Here is a 17409-nt window from a genome sequence, read left to right on the forward strand (position 1 = left end):
ACCATCCCCAGGGTGAGAACATATCTCTAGGAAAAGAAATCCCTCGCCTGTCCAGGTTGGAACATTTTTTTCATAATCCCCAGAAAATGTTACGCCGTCTATTTTGTGTCTATATATAACTTGAATGTCCAAGAGTGAGCGTCTCAGCTGTCGGCCCACATATTCCTGAAAGTCCCTGAGAGGAAACAGACAAGTGAGTAAAATAGGAGACTTGCTATGTGAGATACATGGGAAAGAGATGCAAACAAATGTTTTATAAATGCACCGTGGACTTCCTGAACACGAGTCAAAATGATAGTTGAAGTCTCACGGGCACGTCTTCAAGGAAGTTTATCGTGTTTGGAAGTGCTTGAGGGATTCATTAAACATTGTATCTGATGTATCAGGGGCCAAAAAAAGAGTCCAGAGCAGTTCAGAGAATCTGGATGATAAATGGGAGTCACCCCTCAGGGGGAACATGTCTGACATCGTGCTTTCATGTGCAGGTCAATGTGTTTGTACTCGACTTTAAACAAAGCAGTTTGGTTATGAAGCTTTAAAAAACTGCAGACGGGGAAAAAAAATTCAATATGGCCGTGGTCTGAGTGGCTTGTTGTGCAGTAAACAGAGGAGCCGGCTGCAGTGTGACTTTGTTTTTATGTCAACTCTGAGGTGTTCATCCAGAAGAGCAAGGGACACTTTTTTTTTTTTTTTTGTCTCTTCCCTTTGACCCACTTCTTAATGTCACCTGCTCTGTATGTGTGACTCAACTACAATAACTTCACTGTCTTACAGTATTTCAGTGCAATACATAAAGCGGAACCATCACTCAGCTAACTTAGCTTGGCATGTATACTTTGTGAAAACAGGCCCTCTGCCGAAAGTTAACACATTACACCTATGACCCCAACTCACTTAAAACACATACTATACACAAACTATACAATATTATTGCAGCGCTTTGGAGATGCCACAACAAAGATCCAGGCTAACTGTCTACCCATGCTGTTAGCATTTTTGCCGAGCCATGCTAATCAAGTGATGCTTCATGTTTAGTGTAAAGATATGAAAGTGCTGTCAATCTCCTTATCTCAGCTACAAAGAAGATTATCTTGATTCCTAAAATGACAAACCTTTGCTATTAGTGTCCCCTTTTAGAATTTGGAATGGGATTTAACGAGTAACCACATTTCTAATTCCACTGAATTCAAACGGTTTACACTATAAAAAGGAAACTTCAGCATGAGTGTTATGGAAAGCAGCATATAAAGATTGTAGTGTAGCATGACAGAGTAAAGTGTATACATGCGTTTTTATGCATTTCATATGGGATGCACTTGCGTTTAATTGCATTTATTGCGTGTTTTTTTTTGTATTGTTTGTCCTGTGTATGTTCAATATGAGTCATCTATTATCCCTGCTGGGTAAGTAACAAGAAACATCAAGCTTTTATTGTAGGCTCCGAGACACCAAACAGATCAGACGAGCTTCAAATACCTCTAAAATGTCACAGTTAGGGTCTAAAAATATTTTTATGTGCAAAAGTCTTTCAAGTGTTCACAACAACAGTTGGCTCTCAAAACCGAAGTCACACAGCTATGAAATATATTTCAACGTGTAAACACTTCCAAGAAAAAACTAAATTACGACAACAAATCTTGTTTAATCTTTAAAACTCCACGAAGCGATTATAAAAAAAGAAAGTCACACAATGAAGACATTAGCAGATCAGACACCAATCCAACAACCTCTGATCAAAGGTGTCAAATAAAAGGGCCAACAGAGATTTATGCTGCTTCACTGAGTGCGGTTGCATAGCAACCAGAAGACAACAAAACTAACGCAGAATTTGATGATGAAGTTTATTGTATGACATGTCACTACATGGTGAAAAGCAATTAAAACAGCACTCAGAAGTAGAAGATTAACAATGATCATGTGTAAACACTGCAGTACAGATGCTAACATTGGGGCATTTTTAGACCCTTTTCTTTTTCTCGGGTGTCTGCAGCTCTTGTTTAGATAAAAGCAAGTTTATTTGCAGGAGAAGACGCAGAATAATTCAGCCTGCAGCTTGACTGCATACTCCGATCTGAAGCCAGTCTCAGACAACATTGGCCAAAGCATGGATCCATCTGTCTGTTCCTCGCTGAGAGGAGCATGTAGGGCATAGAGTGCACACACACACACACACACACACACACACACACACGCACGCACGCACGCACGCACGCACACACACACACACGCACGCACACACACACACACACACGCCTCCCATTACCAGCTGGATCAGAAAAAAAACACACTTTGGGAACAGTTGACACACTGATCTCTTTAATGGTTACATCCTCCACACCCAACAGCGGGACACTCCGGTGTGCACGCACACACACACACACACACACACAGACGCTTTCATTAGTTTAAGACACACTGAGTCAAAAAATACTTATTGACACATTCCTTCCCCCCATATGCAACACACACACACACACACACACACACACACACACGACTCCCTCCCACACATCTACACACTATCCTGTTAACCACCCCCACCTCAGTGCAATCAGAGGCTCAGAATAGGAAGGAGGGAGAGGAAGCGGTCGTGCATTCACAGGCTGGGAACAAGGAGAAGGAAAAACAGCCGGAACCTGGAATTTACGGAGGAAAAAACAACGGCCATCCAAAAATACCTCAGGACCATCTCTGCAGATAAACAAAAATGTCATTTCTCTCATCCTCTCACTCGGGGCACTTTTCTTTACTTATGTCCTCCACCTCCTCCTCTGATCCTGAACCATCTGTTCCATGGGACAGAGGCTAATTCAGCTCAAGTAGCAGAAGATGTTTATCCAGCGTGATTACTCCTCAGATCGTTCTTTTTAAGTGCTCCTCGTTCTCACAGAGGTTGGGAAGCCATTCAGACGGGTCAATCTTTGCACCCATCAGGCGCTGAGCTTAAAAGCGAAAATGTTGCATTCACAAACTCCTCAGATCAAAGTCGCTTTAATGCTTTAAAGTGGAACCAAGATGGTCGCCACTAAGGACTGAGTCAAGAGAGTTTCTGAATAAAATGCTATCAAGTCTGTCTATCAAGTCCATTCAGCATGTTTGGTGTCAGTGCCTTCCTACTTTCTAGGTTTTTGTCCCAACATGAAGCCTGTTCTTCCCCATCACAAACTAATTGTTCCCATTATTATTTTCACCCTGAATGCAGCGTTAGTGGAGCAGCTAAATATTCTCCTGGTACTTTTTTTTTTCTTTCATTTTTTTTTACTCCCTATGGTATGTTTTGCTCGACAGATAGAATAAAATAAGACAGAATGGAATACGAGTTATAGGATTCACGAATGTCAGAGTGCAGGGATATTTTAGGGAGTAGATCTGTATGCATGCTTATTGAAGGGAAACATAAGCCTTTCATGAAGATCTGCTCCATTCAGTACATTTAAGTAAACAAGGTTGTCCAGTCTAGTTGTCAGCCTGTGGCTCAGAGGTGGAGTTCACTGACCCTGAGGTCGTTTCCTCTGACCTCTTCTTCCTCATTGATTCAATTTTCTAACCAATGGCCTCCTATTAGGATGTTTTAACAGAGCTCTGCCTCCTAACATCCCATCATGTGTCTCCAAAAAAAACGACGTCCCCCTGAGAGAAATCTTTTTTTCTTTCTCACTGTTGTCTTCCTACCAACATATGATGTCCGTAAAACTGTCCAGGTTTAAAAACTCCAAAAAGGCCAATAACTTTTCAGTGACATAATTAACCTTTTAGTGACCCGGTGGCGTCATCTGTTCAACTCTATGTGGGACTACAAACAGAGAAAAAGGAGGAAAACCTGCTGGGATTCAGTCATCAGCTAACCTTAGCTAAATGACCGCATGAAGGAGCAATGACTTTGTTTTAACATCATAGCTGTCTTGACTTTAAAATAACCTAGTTGAAAAGTTGAAAAAATCAATCAAGTTGATCATGTGTCAATCAATGTCAAGTATTTTTTGCCTAGTTTTACATAAAGGATATGCATTGTTCCATTCGATTTGGCGGTTAGATTAAAGATAATTTAAGTCTGATCATTTGGCCACCAACTGTCTTGAGTTTCAGATCATTGAGTATTTAAACCACGTGACCACTATTTTGCCTTCAGGCGCTGCCTTTTCAAGGCTCCAGACTGACGGCCGCACAATACATGCACATGTCACACCAGCGCGCTGTTCCCTCAACATCCAGTGTACGTGGTTACCCTTTGACACTGTTCCAACCCATAAATAGTGCCAATGTTTTTTCCTGATTTTGAAGAACTTGCACGTCCCTTATTGACACAGGCATGCATTCTCTTTCAGGTGCTGCAGTACGTAGGTCATTTTCTGTGATGAAAATACAGAGAAGTGTACAAAGTTTCAGATGGGTTTAACATCCATAAACAACACAGGCCAAGTCAGACCTGTCTCTGTATGCATGTAAACATCGGTGACATCAGGGTAATTAAACTCGGGGAGGATTGGTTCACCTTTTGTTTGTGCTACCGTCTTATTCTCATTTATTTACTGTTCTTTTTTTTTTTTTTTGTTTATGTGACCATAAATTAAATTTGACTAAAACCCCACACTGAGTTTATACAACCCTCCACTTCAAATTGTGATGCATTGCCAAACCAGATGGCCTTTGATTTCTTATCTGTGAGAACGTAATGTTAACCAAATATAAACAGTAAACAGTGGCATTATTAAAAAAGACTGATGAAGACAATCCTGCATGGATGAAGGCTCCATCGACTAAGCTTCTCCATTGTACAGTTGTTTGGCAAAAACCACAGAGCAAACCAAAAGTAAACAATCATTTGGATTTTCTCCCTCCTACACCTGTGACATCAACTGAGACGTAACCATTCGCTGACGCAGCGATTCCTGTGATTGTGCTCTCCGACGCTGGCTCTCACTAAGTGGTATCTTCATCTGCAGCAGTTTCTGTTTATTAGTTTTAGTGTTTGACATTTTCCCTGCACAACGTCTTATTCAAACAAGCCTGCTCCCAGCACGCTGCTTTAATCACAAACTTCTCTTTTAAGGTAAATACAACTGGAGCGCCTGTCAGATAGGCTTTGCACTGAACTAAGTTTGCGGTCATTAGGTATGGCATTTCAGATGTGTATGTGCACACACCCACATGCACGTGCTCATAAATGTTTGTGTGTGTGTGTGTGTGTGTGTGTGTGTGTGTTAGGCCCACTGAGAGCGTTATTACAAAGAGCCAATAGGAGCGAAGGACCACACTAGCACATCCTGTTTGACTTGACCTCAGAGGATATTCCCCTTTCCCAAGCAAACAAACCGCCGGGCTTTTGGATCGTACCAACGTCGAAGGGGAAGGGAGGGGACAGGAGCCGGGGGATGTCTCTGGTGGGGAATCAGCGGGTAGGCGAGAGGTTTTGCAGCACAGAGCGGCTCAATAGTTACCGCTTTGCCAAATAAGGAAAAAAGGTTTAATCTCTGGAAACACAGATAGGTGTGTTTCGGATGAGGGGCTCATCAACACTGGCTACAACTGACAACACTTTTCATCAGCATAAACACAAACAATGACACGATTGAATACTTTACCTGTACGTATTTGAGCGCGGGCATGAGCGCCTGATTTGTGGGAATAATATGTGTCGCAGAATAATCTTTATACAGTCTTTCATTGGTGAGCTTTTATCCTCATCTTGTATTCAGCAAACAAAGGTAAACACATGAAATAAAGGATTCTTTACTACGGGAGAAGAATGTTAAGCTAGCCACCCTGTGCCTAGCTTAACATCTTGCCAAAGGACTACAGATAAAAATGAGCCTGCTGCCTAACACTGGCACATTTACAGAAATGTTGATTAATGTGCACTGTGCTTTAAAGAAATAAATGGAAAAAACAACAACAACACATAAGACATTAAATATATCCCTTAAGGGCGGCATATAACTTATTCTATCAAATAATCTGTAAAACATTTTGTTAAATAATTCCCTTTTTTTGTCATATCATGCAGCTGTGAAAATACGGTTTCTGTTTTTTTAACCCATAAACATTATTTAGATGTATTTAAATAACTTATTTCATTCAATCAACACGCTTGAACCTCAAAAACACGCACTTAACTGTCATCGAGTGCAGTCACATTTAAAGCTTAAGTCAGTGATTGATTGCTTTTAAATGACTGTATGACAAATAAATCAACCTTCTTTGCCAATTACCTTTCCCTGTTTTAATAATTGTTTGCGTCAACTTATTGTAGAATAACATTTGGCAAAGCTTCTTAAATAGTCTTCAATCATTCATCGATCTTTATTGGTAAGGGGGCCAATTCATAACAACTTGAGATGCACTTTGAATTGCCTCGTTGCTGGAGAAACAAATTTGACTTGACTTGCTAAATGTTACCTGAAGAAACTTAAAATATATACATGTGTAAACGACCATGTTAACTCAGTTCTAGACTAACTATCAATGGGATTTATTCAGTCTATATTTTAAGTCACACCCTACAAATGCAGGCCTCTATTTAAAAAAAAAAAAAAAAAAAAAAAAAAGCAGCAGCATTTTTTCTTAATCTTCTTCCGTGATGTCACCCAGCCTTCCCTAACTGACCCTATTGTATCACTAACATCCCTCCATTTGTTTTGCTTTACAAATTATACAAAGAGACGTCTCCTCCTCTCGCTGTATCTGATTAATCCATTATTTGGTTAAGTCCCTTCAGTCTCCCCGTCGTGTTTTCCTCGGCTAACGTTGGGCCAACCTGGTGCTGCTTCTGCTGGGAGACTTTTGGGATTAATGCTGCCGACTGACACTAATCTCATTGTGGTAAAGGCTTTGGAGAGACCGTGTACACCCACTTCACTCTCACTCTTAAACACTTGCATTTGTGGCACCAATCCGTTGGGACATTTATGCCCGAGGATGGATTTGGGTGTAGGTTCTCACAATCTCTGTTAAACCGATGAGGGATTTGATTTTCAAATGAGTGAAATATGAACTCTTAAAACTGCTATTTAGTCTTCATGATACTCACACTCGTTGGCTTCAAATTTGATTTTTGCTTTTATAGATTGAACATAAAATGTAGGTCTCTTTTATTGATGACATGACGAGCATGGCTTCATGTGGTCTTTATTATGGGCTACATGGACTCCATCATTCAGAGTAGTGGGAGTCCGTCCTCTTATCTGAATGAATTATGAAGCTCCTCTGCTTGTGGGGAATGATATCTGGTGCTTTTATCAACTTCAGGAGCTGCTGCCACTAAAAAAGCCTGGATATATAGCGGGTGTTACCATGGCTACAACTGTTAAAGTGTGGTGCAGGCAGCAAATTTATATGATCCATATACTCTGACATCATGTCAGTAATCACAGCTTGGGTGTCCGACTTCTAAACCATTTCCACCTGGGTCCAATAATATGAGCGCACCTACATGTCTTTGACTTGTCCTCACGCTGAATCTAATTTAAAGGGGTATTCCAAAATGCTCTCAGTCGACCATGAAACAAGTTAAGAAAATGTACTTTCTTATTTAAATACCAATAATCCTTAAATTACATAGTCCGGTGCTTTTTGCTTAGTTTGATTTTTGCTGAAGTGCAAAAACCACATTTTCAAATATTCAATATGCTTAGCTGGACAATTAGCACAACTTTTGTCCATACTTAACGCTAATTGTGATTTTTACAATGAAGGAAATATGTGTGAACCTCATGTTAATTTACTAAAGCAGAGCTTGATGTTGGCAGTGTGAGAGATCACGGTGTTCTCAGGAGAAGGTGACACCTGTGATGACGATGACGACACCTCACAGCCCTGTTGGTTCATGTTGAAAGTGTACTCGTGGAAAGGCCAGGTGAGTGCTGGTGCATTTCTGTTTGTAGTAAACAGGAAAAAAGTCAAAGAAAGGAGAAACAAAAAAAAAAGTTCCAAAACAGAGCCGGGGCAGACGGATCAGATTTAAGGGGCATCACGTTCCTGTGATGTCAAAAAAAAAAAGACACAGGTGAACTTGAGGACGGTTGCTGTTTTTGGTACATGAGACGTCGCGTGTCTTTACATCTCTTAATATATATCTGAACTTTACTGATCAGTCAGGCTCCTCATGAAGTCAGCTTTACAAAACACTTTTATATACAGTACTGCTTTATCCATTAAATACTCCTTTTAGTCAGCAAGTGTATAAAATAGTTCCTTTATCCTGTATCTCTGTCCCTTTTGTCATTGGTTGTTGGGCTTTGATATTTTCTAAGGCACTTTGTATGTGTTACTTAAATAAACTTTACTTAGAACATTATTGTTTAACAGTGATAGAGGCATTTATTCACTATATATGTGTGTGTATATATATACAGTATGTATATATATATATATAATATATATATATATATATACTGTATATATATATATACATACATACACACACACACATATATATATATCCTTGTTTCCTCGTTCTAAACATGTTTCCTCTGATCAAGCCCAACATAAAGGACTTCCAAGTTTTTTACTTTTCACTTTGCTTTCATTGGAAACATCAACCAATCTTAACGGCCTCTGCAGGTCGTTTCCTTCACCTGTAACTGGAGAAAATGAGAAATCCAGAGTGAGTCTGATCTGATGACTGATTTTCTCGGACTTTCTTTCAAGTAGGTCACCTGTGACTTTCTTAAGGAGCTCTTTGAGCGGTGACTCAGAGAGACCCGGCGTACAGCTGGGTTCTGAACCTGTGGCTCTGGAGAGCAGGTCGTAAATCTGCCTCCCTCCTCTGGTCTTACTGCCCACGTCACTGTCAATCTGCTACAACATATTGGCCTCCCGTCACTTAAATCAAGATTTATATCACTTTTACGATACAGCCCAGCTGGACATCAAACATAAGCTGGATTAAGGAGAGCAAATATGGCCGAGGCAGGCTGATCAATATAACAGGTGGCCCATCAGACGGGATCAGATAAATACGAGCGACCACACAGACATGTAGAGTATATAGACTACTCAATCGGCTGTCATATTCACATGACATAAAGTTTAAATCGATTTCACCTGCTGGGCTTCTGTTACTTTTCCAAGTCATATTTGCAGCAAAGACACATAAAAGCCATTGGACTTTTAAATGAATCCATGTGAGAACAGCAGAATCTGTTCTGCCTTCTATTCTGCCTTCAAACAGGAAAAAAGAAGTGAATTGGAAAATGAGATCATTCATAGTAAACGAAGATGAAGTCAGACTCTTATTTATGTAAACCTGAGCATCAACTCTAAAGGTGGATGACTGGAATCAGTACTACTGAACTGCATTAGATGTCTTTTAGGTTTCTGTTTAAGAATAATTAATAAAAAAATACATGACTCAATTATCATCAGTTAATTTGCCAGACACCATATGGTCAAAACTAAAGCCTTTTTATAAATGCAATAATGGAACAGTCTTGTAAATTTCAGGTAGGCTGCCCTTAAATGACTACAACCTGTGCACTTCATGCAATGCCTCATTTCTGCCCATGTACCGTGCATTTGCATGTTTTATGTATTGTCTGTTTTCATTAAGTAAATGTGACTAACAATAAATGTGAGCCAACAATATGGCCGCACTGCTTCATATGAAATACAGCGGCATTCTCCACATTCCATCGACAACAATAGATATTCTCATGTCCACTCTCTCACACATCAACCTGTTTATGCTTCCTTGTCAGAAGATCACTGTTTATTCATGAGAACTGACCAGAATGGTGAGAACAGGAAACCAATGCTTTCTCAAAAACATCCCTCAAGTCCACAAACAATCAACAGAAAAAAAAGCAGACTTGTGCAATCTCAATTGGACTTTCAATCCCTGTAAGTTTTCTCTCTGACGAACGTGAGGCGAGAGGAAGCAGACGGGACATGAGACGCTTTCTTCATCTTCCACGACACCCACATCAAGCTTGTCCACACGCGCATGCGAACATCAAAGCGTTTAAAGAGAAGGCCTGATTGTGGACTGAAGTCGGGTCAGTCGAACCCTGCTGCGTTGGCTGAGAAGCACTGAGCTTTGATGCAGCATCTTAATACATGCAAGGTCCCAGCTTGTGGTTCAGTGAATTGGTCCAAATAGGCTCGGAATGCGCAGCACCACAGCAGTCGGTTTGTTGCAGGCTCCGGTTGCTGCCTGGTATTGCATAAGAGTGTAATAATACAATGCTTTTTCAGTGAGGCATGATATAAATAAAACCACAGAAAGCAGCTGTTGAGAGCAGTCCAGCTTTGCCTCGGCTCTTCTGTTGGAAACAATGGTGAGCCGAGACATGCGAAAGACTTACACTGGGTTTCTCTTACTTTATTTTCCCCAACATAGTATTCAAAAAATGTTGAGACGTTCCCGTATCTCTATTTACGTTCTCCTGATAACTGACTTGTAGAACTGCAGATACAAAGCAATCTGATACCAGTGCGGTTATTAAAGACAGCAGCGTCAGGAAGTGAAGCTAAACTTCAGAACAAGAAGAGGAATGCTTACTTATAAACACAGAAAACACCAACAAACAAGCTAATATGTGCTATGTGCATTGAAATACAACAGGCTTTTATTGAGTGGAGCTTTGAAAACTGTATATTCTCAGCCGGCACGGCAGTCTTGTTATTTGCTAACGTAGCAATACGAAAAAACGTTCTGATGTATGACGGAAGAAAATATTTCCAGGAAAAAGAGCTGATTTAATTCTGACGAAGAAATGAATACATCAGAATGATTTGCAGACAAAGCGGATCCTGCATTTTAGGTGTGTGATGCATTTGTCATTCTGACATATTCAGTACAAATGCAAAATGAAAGTTTCTTGTCCACTTTACCTTTAACCATTTATATTTGTTTTGGACAAAACACCCATTGAGAATGAACAGGCTGGGATCGTAAACTAACATGTGTGTCTATGTAAAGGACAGGCTGTATAATAAAAGCCTGACAGCATTATGATAAACTATAGCTGCTGTGTATGGCTTGTTTCAGCTGTTTGCAAAGGAGCACACAGCTCAGATGTTTTCTACACAGTGTTGTGTTATCAGCTGTGCTCACCTGTGAAACCTACTATAAACTGCAATTATCCCCTTCTTTTATGGCACTTTCATGGTAGCTCCACTGAAGACATACAGCTATAAAAAGTAGATAAGAGAGGTAATATCCAGCTTGAAAGCTATTACTGGCTGGACAGACGGGGCAATAATATGTGCAAACCTGGAATCACAGCTCAGTTTACCACCCAGGTCGAAAACAAACAGGTTAAGAGCAGATGAATTATGATTCTGATGAAGAGCATAAAACACCCAAAGACTGTGTTTTCAGGCAAAGATTTAGTGCAAAAATCATCCACAATGCAAAGTCAACAAGTAACAGAGTTTGCAGCCAACCGATAGACAGAAGCTGTGTGGCTTTCAAGATCACAAAGCCAATGCCATTGTGTCTCTGTGGTCCCATCACAGACACAACAGGTGTGTCAATATGACAAGCATTCAACCAATCCACTGCACCCAGCTCATATAATCACTGAATAAATATAGATGCTTTCCATTTTCACTCTCAGCAATGCACAGCTACTGTATGAAAACAGATGAAAGGCAAACACGCAGAGATGATAGCGAGTTCAAGGAAGAGTCAACTATGAAAAAGCATGATAACTATTTTCATTCGGGAAACAATCTTTTTGATTTCCAGCTTTAACATGGGGGGGGGGGGGGGGGACACATCCTTCAGAATTGTATTACTGTATTAATTCCCGACAAACGGCCCAACTGATGCCAAACAGCATGTAGATGAACAGGTTGGAGAAAATTGGCTCGTCCCTTCCGTGAACAGACGATACAAAACGGTGCGCGGGGCTGCCAGTCTCCCACCAGATGGTAAATGAGAGAGACAGGGGCGATCGAATATCAAACACAACCAATTAGATTACCAAAACAGCCCAAGTACACGATGAAAAACAGTGGAGAAGAGTGACTTTCACAGAATTCAAATGCCTCTGCCATGCCGTTTATTATTTTTGATTTCTTAGGGGACTATTATTTTTGCTGCATCTCCTTACTCACATCCATTTTTTTAAAGAAAGAATTTAATTTGTGCAGTTATTTGCGTAAATTTAAATCTTTGATTTTTAAAGAGTGTGAAAAGTTATCGTCCTACTTTCTTCGTTGCAAACTGACCCAGGGACGTTTGTCTCTTTGCACGTCATAAATGTCAATTTATCCATCAAATGAAATCTTTGAACTAAATCGTGGCGACGTGCACCTCCTGTGTCATTTCTATTAGCTGCTATAATCTAAAAGAAAGGATAAGCCAATTTTAAGGTAATTGTCTGCGTGACTGTGAGTGTGTGTTTGTGTGTGTGTGTGTGTGAGAGAGAGATAGAGAGAGATAGAGAGAGAGAGAGAGAGAGAGAGAGAGAGAGAGAGAGAGAGCGAGAGCGCTCATTTGCATACAGCTGAATTGTTACGTCTCCCGTCCCGCACATTACACCCGCATGAGGGCGAGAGAGGGGCACGCGCCACAACAATAGGAGGCACGCTTCCCCAGAACCGTAAAATGCATGGGTGGGCATGATGGGGCACACGCCACCAACAAGAGGGAACACACCCCAAATAACATCATGTTGGGTAGAAACGTGGACACAACGTAGGCCTGTGTCCGTGCGTAATGGGAGCAGTCTGTCATAATATCAGGATAAATCGACAGCATATAATATACAATATGCGAATATGGATATTTTGATGCAAACAAACCCAGATCGTATACAGACTTGAAAAGAAATTCAGAATAATATATACGTGTAGGCTAGTGATGTGTGTGTGTGTGTGTGTGTGTGTGTGTGTGTGTGTGTGTGTGTGAGAGAGAGAGAGAGAGAGAGAGAGAGAGAGAGAGAGAGAGAGAGAGAGAGAGAGAGAGAGAGAGAGAGAAAGTGAGAGAGAGACAGAGAGAGAGAGAAGGGGGGTACTTTTGACCTCACAGAGGTGAGTCCTCTGGGAGGAAACGGAACGTACGGCTACAGCACGGTGATAAGGACTAATTATTAGGCGTGCAATTGAATGGAACCAAGGGCACCAAGGGTGCGAGAAGGACACAAGACAGTGACTGAAATTATGCTTTTTATTTCCAACTTTAGGCTCCCCTTCATTGTCCTAACTCACTGTCCACAGTGTGTAAATGTGTCCGGCGTATCGTGCGCTAAAAATAAGTCAACAGATGTTTGGGCTTGTTAATAATCGCCCAGTATCCATGGTGGTCACTGTGCGCAGTGCCAGTGGGTATTAAATCTGGATAATTGTTGTTGGGTTGGAAGGGAAGGGGGTTGAATATGTAAAGTGGGCGGTGTCGGTTGGGCCGATTGACAGTTTATGTAATGAGCAGCGCAGAGCAAGTCTATATATCTGGGAGGAGGCACGCCACAGTTCATTCACGAGTAATAAGACGAGAGGTGAACATCCGTGGCGCATTTACGCACCAAGTTCAGCACCAAAACAACCTCTGAGCTGTGCGCACACAACGGAGGGACTATTTGTGGAGTACAGTACCACGCGAGGAGGGGACGCCTGCTGACAGACAGACGCACGGCTGTGGATATTTCTTTCACTCACCTTTGGATAACTTGGAGATTGGAAACGCTTTCTCTGGACGTTTTTGACGCACGGCACCAGGGAGCTAAAGGAGAACTCCCTGGGAGTGAAGAAGGAATTACACGTATTTTTAAGACGATTTTTTTTTCATTATCCATTTGTTTACCTTGGTGTAAATACTTTGGAGGAGGGAGGTTTTGCTGCTTGTTTGGCTGGTGAAGCGGCTGCCCTGGAGAAGCGAGAAGGATGGCAGCCTGGTTCACCTTAACAATCGCATTTAGCACCACGTTGATATCACAGGTATGAGGGAAGACCTCACAGCAAAAGCACAGGGGGAGTTTCTTTTCCCTTTTTAAATTAAGCTGTATAAATCGATATTTCCCCTAAAACCTCTATCTCATTCTCTTTTAGGTATTTGGCTCCGGTGTTTTTGAGCTCGATCTGCACGAATTTAAAAACCACAAAGGTTTGCTGGCGAACGGGAACGCGTGCAAACCATATTGCAGGACTTATTTTAGAATTTGCCTGAAGAACTATCAGGCCGTGGTGTCGCCAGGTGACTGCATCTTTGGGAGTACAATAACAGCGGTGCTAGGGACAAACTCTTTCAGCGCCAAGGACAGTGGCACTTTACCCAGACCGATTCAGATACCGTTCAACTTTGGCTGGCCGGTAAGAGCTACAACATTTAATTTACTTTAATACAATGTCACTTCATGTTATATTTAAGGGAGCTGCTTGGCATTTGTGTTGGTCATCTCGTGTAATTGTTACTTCTCTCCCGATAAACAGGTCAACTATTTATTTTAAAATCCTCAACGCTCTTGGTGTAATTTATTCATGAATAGCTTATTTCACCAAGAGCAGTCCATGCAACTCAATTTAAAATAAACATTTCAGGCTCTGCTCTCTTAAGTTAGTTGAAAAAATGTAGATGAATGTACCTAATTTACTGTGTGTGTGTGTGTGTGTGTGTGTGTGTGTGTGTGTGTGTTTCCTTCTCAGGGGTCATTTTCATTAATAATTGAAGCCTGGCATTCACCTTATGGAAATCTACCTGTAGGTAAGTGTAGCAGTTTTAACCACAGGGGGGAGCTCTCCCTGTATGTTTGATGCAAGAGCGTCACAGACTTCTTTCCCATTATGCAAAAAAAAAACATGCACTTCGAAAAAGCAAAATGAAAGCTAATAAATGTGAATTAATCCTTCAACATGTTCTTCTGCCCCGCTTGATTATTGTTCAGCATTTTCACACATTTGCATGCCTATTCATTCCTTTGTTATGAACTTCAGAACACCTTTTTCATTCTTATACCCAATACAATTGAACTTCCTCTGGTTTATTTTTGGCGTGGGAACGAGCGGTGGGGTTTGGTGAGAATACACAGTGCCTGCCAAAAAGCCCTGACTGCATCTTCCTGTATTTTACACCTTACTCTGTTCCGCCCTTTGGAAGTGAGGACTGGGCCTGGGAATGTTTTCGCTGACGGAAAAGAAAGAGGAAATTTCAACCTGAGTTTATCTTTCATCTGAGCTGCATGGGGTTTAATAAGGGATGCAGCTTGATAATGGGCAGGTTATTAAAGTGAAAGTGGATGACTTCTGAACTAGCAGACCATTAATGATGCAGTTGTTGACGTAAAATCACAATCAAGCTGGGAGATTAACAAAATATCCTTCATTAATTCCTTTTCATTCTCGCTTTTTCCTCTTTCAGACACGAACAACCAAGACTTCCTGATTAGCTTTTTTGCCATCCAGAGACAGATGGGTGTAGGAACTGACTGGTCACAAGAAATACAGCCGGTAAAACAAACAGAGCTGAGATACTCATACAGATTCATCTGCAACGACAGTTACTACGGAGACAGTTGTTCCAAAAAATGCACGCCAAGGGACGACCGATTTGGACACTACACCTGCAACCGTGATGGGCAGCTATCCTGTCTGCCTGGTTGGAAGGGAAAATACTGTGAAGAACGTAAGAAATCGAACAAATCTCTTCTAATAGGCCTGTTTTCATTTGGATGATTTACTTTTTTTTTTTACAAGAAGTCTGGTTTTGTTTATGTTTACTTTGTTGTTGACATGATGTTTGCAAATCACTTCAAGATCATTCTTTTGGTATGCTAGCTTGGTCCCATATGAAATCTTTGCAGGATTGAGTGAACAGTCCTTACCTTTAAGGAGTTTCTGTGAGCTCATCTCTGATGACATTTTAGCCCTCATCACTGTGGTTTCGCTCTTGCAGACGATAAAGATTTGTGAGCTATTACAAATGCTGGCGGCTATGTAGTTGTAAAATAGCTCATGGGGCATCATCAGCAAGGCCACAAGATGGTGACTACTCTAACTAGACATGACGTAATCATATCTGGCAGGTCTGATGGGCAATTTTGGTGTAGAGTGCATTTTTCAGATATACTCTATATAATTTGTGTGATGTGTAATTGGTTTTGGGTTTGTGAATGCTCTTGAAGAGGGGCTGAGAGACCGTTGGCTTAGCATGACAACAGGAAAATACTTGTGCAAACCCACTTGGCAAAAATCACACTGCAGCACTCCCAAGTTTATGGACTTCTCTGAATGGGGCCTATAAGGAGAGGCCCGTTGCCATTTGGCTCCACAATACCAAGGGCCCTTTTCACCAAAACAAATTAATCAAGGAGTAGATTGGAAGGAGGCCCCGTGAGAGTAATAGTTACCATGTGCTGGATGTATGTGACCACATGGGTGACAGCGGATCTGTTATCCCATGTCACAGGGTGGTGAAAGAGAAATTGGCATGTGCTATTTTGACTGTGGCGCCAAATTCTAACCAGATGGGCTCACGTGTTGTGAATGCAGACACATCAATCGTGGGTGACTACAGAAAATATACATGAATAAGATAGATTGGGCATCTTTCAGACACTATAATTTCCCTTCTCTCACAATCCCATTCATCAGTTTTAAACAAGCCTGCTCATTTTGGCCTACATTTTTGATAAGGGTGAAGAAACATAGCTTTTAAGCCCCACACAGAGCAGAAACAAGCAGTCATTTTAAAATAAACACAAGCTCGCATTCCTGGCCTACATCCTTGAATCCAGTGGTAGCTAATGAACACAGCTCTAAATGCTAATTAGCTTGACAAAATGCATATTACTTGACACAGTTGTGCATTTACATGGCACTTCCTGATTTAAATGGAGATAACCAATTGCGACAACATTCACAATAACTTTTTTTTATGTTCATTAACTACTTCATCCGCGCGCGGGTCTTGTAATATAATCTGCAGGCGGGTGGAAAAGGGTCCGCTCACGCACTGAGAGGAGAAGCTCTGCCGACTGCACGCGCCAAGGTTAATCGCGGCATCATTATCCGCCACGCGCCATCCATGTTTAGTCCCCTCCATTGTTGGGCGCGCAGTAGTAGCAGCTGCAAATATGGTTCTGGCAGACCACAAACAACAATAGTGACAGCTGTCTGCTATTGAGAGCGAGCATCTGTTCTGGACTGACCCTGCCGCTTACCGTCAACAGTCTGATATGTAGCCCTGAGAATCAGTGTCATGCAAGACCGGTATACTTAAAGCAGGACAAACAAACCCTCAACCGATGTCTCCCGTGACAGCTGGGGGTGTGGCGGACAGGTTTAGATCGAATGAAGGCTGTTAAAGTTAAGACAGATTGAGGACTCGTTCACAAAACTTCAAGGCTCTTTGCTATTTCAATGAGAGCTCTTTTTTGGTATTAGGAATCCCTACATTACTTTCAGAAACTTTACAAATAGGCGTATTTGTGTATAGGATATGTCTGACAAAAAGGCCAATATGTTCTCATT

At 41.3% G+C, this 17409-nt stretch overlaps 1 protein-coding gene and 1 long non-coding RNA gene across 3 annotated transcripts in view; one reads left to right on the forward strand and one right to left on the reverse strand.

The window, feature by feature from the left end:
• The window catches only part of LOC306839350, a 94740-nt gene extending 78091 nt beyond the window's left edge, over window positions 1–16649 (reverse strand). Inside the window, exon 1 of the long non-coding RNA XR_013781184.1 lies at window positions 15762–16649. This is a non-coding gene — a long non-coding RNA (uncharacterized lncRNA). The remainder of the gene's footprint in view (window positions 1–15761) is intronic.
• dll4 (delta-like 4) overlaps window positions 13413–17409 on the forward strand; it is a 250962-nt gene continuing 246965 nt past the window's right edge. For both annotated transcript variants that reach the window (XM_079367743.1, XM_079367742.1), the window contains exons 1-4: window positions 13413–13881; window positions 13993–14253; window positions 14587–14644; window positions 15299–15562. In XM_079367743.1, coding sequence (XP_079223869.1) covers window positions 13828–13881; window positions 13993–14253; window positions 14587–14644; window positions 15299–15562 — 637 coding nt within the window. In that variant the 5' untranslated portion in view covers window positions 13413–13827. The remainder of the gene's footprint in view (window positions 13882–13992; window positions 14254–14586; window positions 14645–15298; window positions 15563–17409) is intronic.

Source organism: Symphodus melops (genome assembly GCF_947650265.1).
Source record: "Symphodus melops genome assembly, chromosome: 1".
NCBI classification, from domain to species: Eukaryota; Metazoa; Chordata; class Actinopteri; order Labriformes; family Labridae; genus Symphodus; species Symphodus melops.